Source organism: Fulmarus glacialis, unplaced genomic scaffold (genome assembly GCF_000690835.1).
Source record: "Fulmarus glacialis isolate BGI_N327 unplaced genomic scaffold, ASM69083v1 scaffold3347, whole genome shotgun sequence".
NCBI classification, from domain to species: Eukaryota; Metazoa; Chordata; class Aves; order Procellariiformes; family Procellariidae; genus Fulmarus; species Fulmarus glacialis.
In genome coordinates this window covers 12,249-15,085 of record NW_009221226.1, presented here as the reverse complement: position 1 = coordinate 15,085, position 2,837 = coordinate 12,249, and the positions used below count along the sequence as shown (strand labels likewise).

Here is a 2,837-nt window from a genome sequence, read left to right as displayed (position 1 = left end):
TTTATATTATGTATTATATAATTATATTGTATTAGTATATTACTATAGATTAACAAACACTGAAACACTAAAAGATTGGTTTTTATTTTGCAAACCAACACACCTGAAATGTTAAGTGGTTCTTGTTGCAACATGTTCCTTACACACATTTATGAATACTAGCAGATTTACCTTGTACTTTTACTTTTACTTTTGTACAATTGAGAGGAATGACTTAGGTAGCACAGGTGACACAGAATTATTCCGTAAAAAATTTCAGAAATGGCAGGGCCCAGATAACCTTACTTTCTGCAAACTAGTTGATCACTGCATATACAAACTATCAACATGTAAATGAAGCCTGAATTCTTAGACAGGAAGAAAATTCACTGACGTAACATTTCATTTGAAAAATGGACTTAAATTCACCACCTTAGAACAAGGTATTTGTCAACTGTGCCTTTCTTCTCCCAACTCCTTGCAGAGGATAATAAGCGTCAATACTATGGGGAACCCCATGGTACTTGCGCCACACTACCCAAGCTATTTGCAGTTACTGTCTTCAAATCTGAAACATAACTATCAGCTTATTTAGATTAAAAAAAGATTATCCTATAGAGTTCCAACCAGCATGAACAGAATTTTTTATCAGCCATCACGTGCCTGCTTTTGCCAATATAAAACATATTTTGATTATCATACTTTAATAAATGGGAAAAACTCTGAAAGAATCCATGTAGACAACAGTTTTAAATAACATTATCAATAGACATTTGAGTTTCATGTAAACTGGTATCTGGACAGTTCTGCATGTAGGTGGTCATGAAGCCCATCTCTGATTCACCAAATGCCATACAAATATTAAATGCATTCCAATGAAAATCTTCATGTCTCTAGACTGGCCTCCATTTCTTAATCTCTTCTCCCTTCCAAGTTAATAATTCAAACTACCTACTCAATTTCTTCGTGCTTTACATTCGAAGGTTTTTTTTTGCTTTGCTTACAAAACAAGTCCATATGCCTGCTCTATTTAGTACAAGACCACCATAATGCACTGAGATTGTCTAACAAAATTCCTGTTATTCTAAAATTAAAAACCATCCAAAAAACAGATTTTCATTTACTTGCATGATTTACCAAGTCAATGGCTTTCCTATTTCCCAGTACTAGGTATAATTGCATTTTTTACACAAAATACTGAATTGCACCTGATCATAAGTCTTCCGTGTATCTCTTCCAATTAATCATGTCCTATACTGTAAATCTTCCTATAGATACAGTTCTCCTTTCTCATAAAGTAAACTACACTAATATGCAAATAGTCCAATACATTTTAAAGAATATACTCCCAGAACAATGATACGACTCATTGAGTAAATGTGGGACATGCCAACATTAAATGAATCATTTCTTAAGTAAAAAGAAATTTCACTTTAGTTCCAGTTTAATTCTAAAATCAGTTTCACTGCTAACATATAAGGACCTGTACACGCCTCTCTTCTGCAAGGATGGAGGTGGCAGACTGGATCCATTTTAGTTCTTTTGTGACAGAAAAGGATAAATGTTAAAGGAATGAGGAAAGCTAATGATAAGGAGGAAGGTTACAGTGAATTCCTCAAGGAGACTGCCAATAAAGACTGGTCATGTGTTCAGCCCTAAGAAGGCAATCACACAGCTTACTGACGTAGTATCATATGGATTTCTGCAGAAAACACTGTTCCTAAAGAACTATATAAAATTTTTAAAATTAAATAGGAAACCAAAGCAAAGATATTCAGGTGAGTTCAGCCATGTGAAAACTCGTAATTCCCACATCCCACATTTTACTTATCAGAAGCTAAAATAACTGCACAAATATTATATTTTATTTTTAAAAAATTCAATTAGCCAGTTCAGAGACTTACTCAAACTGTCGGAGATGACTAATACTCAGTGAGACCTAGGGGTTCCCAATTATCTCAAAAATTACTGAAAACAGATTTTTCAGCTTTCAATAGAATTGAACATATAATATATATAAACCAATATAAATGTATAAATATATAACATATAAAGGAATATAAATAAAAACACACTCTGATCAATTTGAATCACAGATAATACATGAAACCTTATGGTTGCCTCCAGCAGTTTCAGGAAACGTAAAAATTCTGACTCATAGCTAAGTCTGCACACCGTAAAAAACATGCACTGTAATTCCATGACTCACAACAGCTGTGGAATCGAAGTATGACATTAATTTGAATCTAGTGATGACTAGTAGACCAAAAAAAAACCCCAACAAACATACTTTATGATATGTAGAGATTTTATGAGTTGGTCAAACAAATCTTACCCCAGCAGAATTTTAGCATGAACCTCTTTGTTAGTCCTTGAGATTTCTCTCAAAGAGGTAATTTCTGCATCAAACCAAAATCCTCTTTCTTCTGGAGTCTCAACATTGTAGTTAACCATCACCACATCACCCACTTTTAGTTCACTCCACTTCAGGATGGTTCTTGCCCGGGGTCGAAGATTACTGGTGTCCATTTCTACTATGCCATTCTCTGGGTACCTTGAAAAGTAAAACCAACAACAGTAATAATTACGACTCCTGTAACAGTAAGAAGTAAGTCACAGACAACATTTTTCAGAAGTGTAAATTTTTAAATGTGCTTTGGGCATATAAGAAACGTAGTATAAAAATCTGACCTAATATCCTTTTGAAAGTTTAGTTTTCATCTAAACACAGACCAGGAATTTGACTAATCTCAAATAGAAAAAAAAGCCTCCACAAGTTTTCTCTCAAAAAAAAAAAAAAAAAAAATTAAAGTAAATCTGTAAGCACTGGATGACTTTTTGATTGGAATGCAATCAAG

At 33.5% G+C, this 2,837-nt stretch overlaps 1 protein-coding gene across 1 annotated transcript in view; it reads right to left on the bottom strand.

Moving 5' to 3' along the window:
- The window catches only part of LOC104079108 (E3 ubiquitin-protein ligase UHRF2-like), a gene marked incomplete at both ends in the record, with an annotated part of 39,671 nt that extends 37,138 nt beyond the window's left edge, over positions 1-2,533 (bottom strand). The window contains one exon of the mRNA XM_009581016.1: positions 2,315-2,533. Coding sequence (XP_009579311.1) covers positions 2,315-2,533 — 219 coding nt within the window. The remainder of the gene's footprint in view (positions 1-2,314) is intronic.
- Between the last annotated feature and the right edge of the window lie 304 nt (positions 2,534-2,837).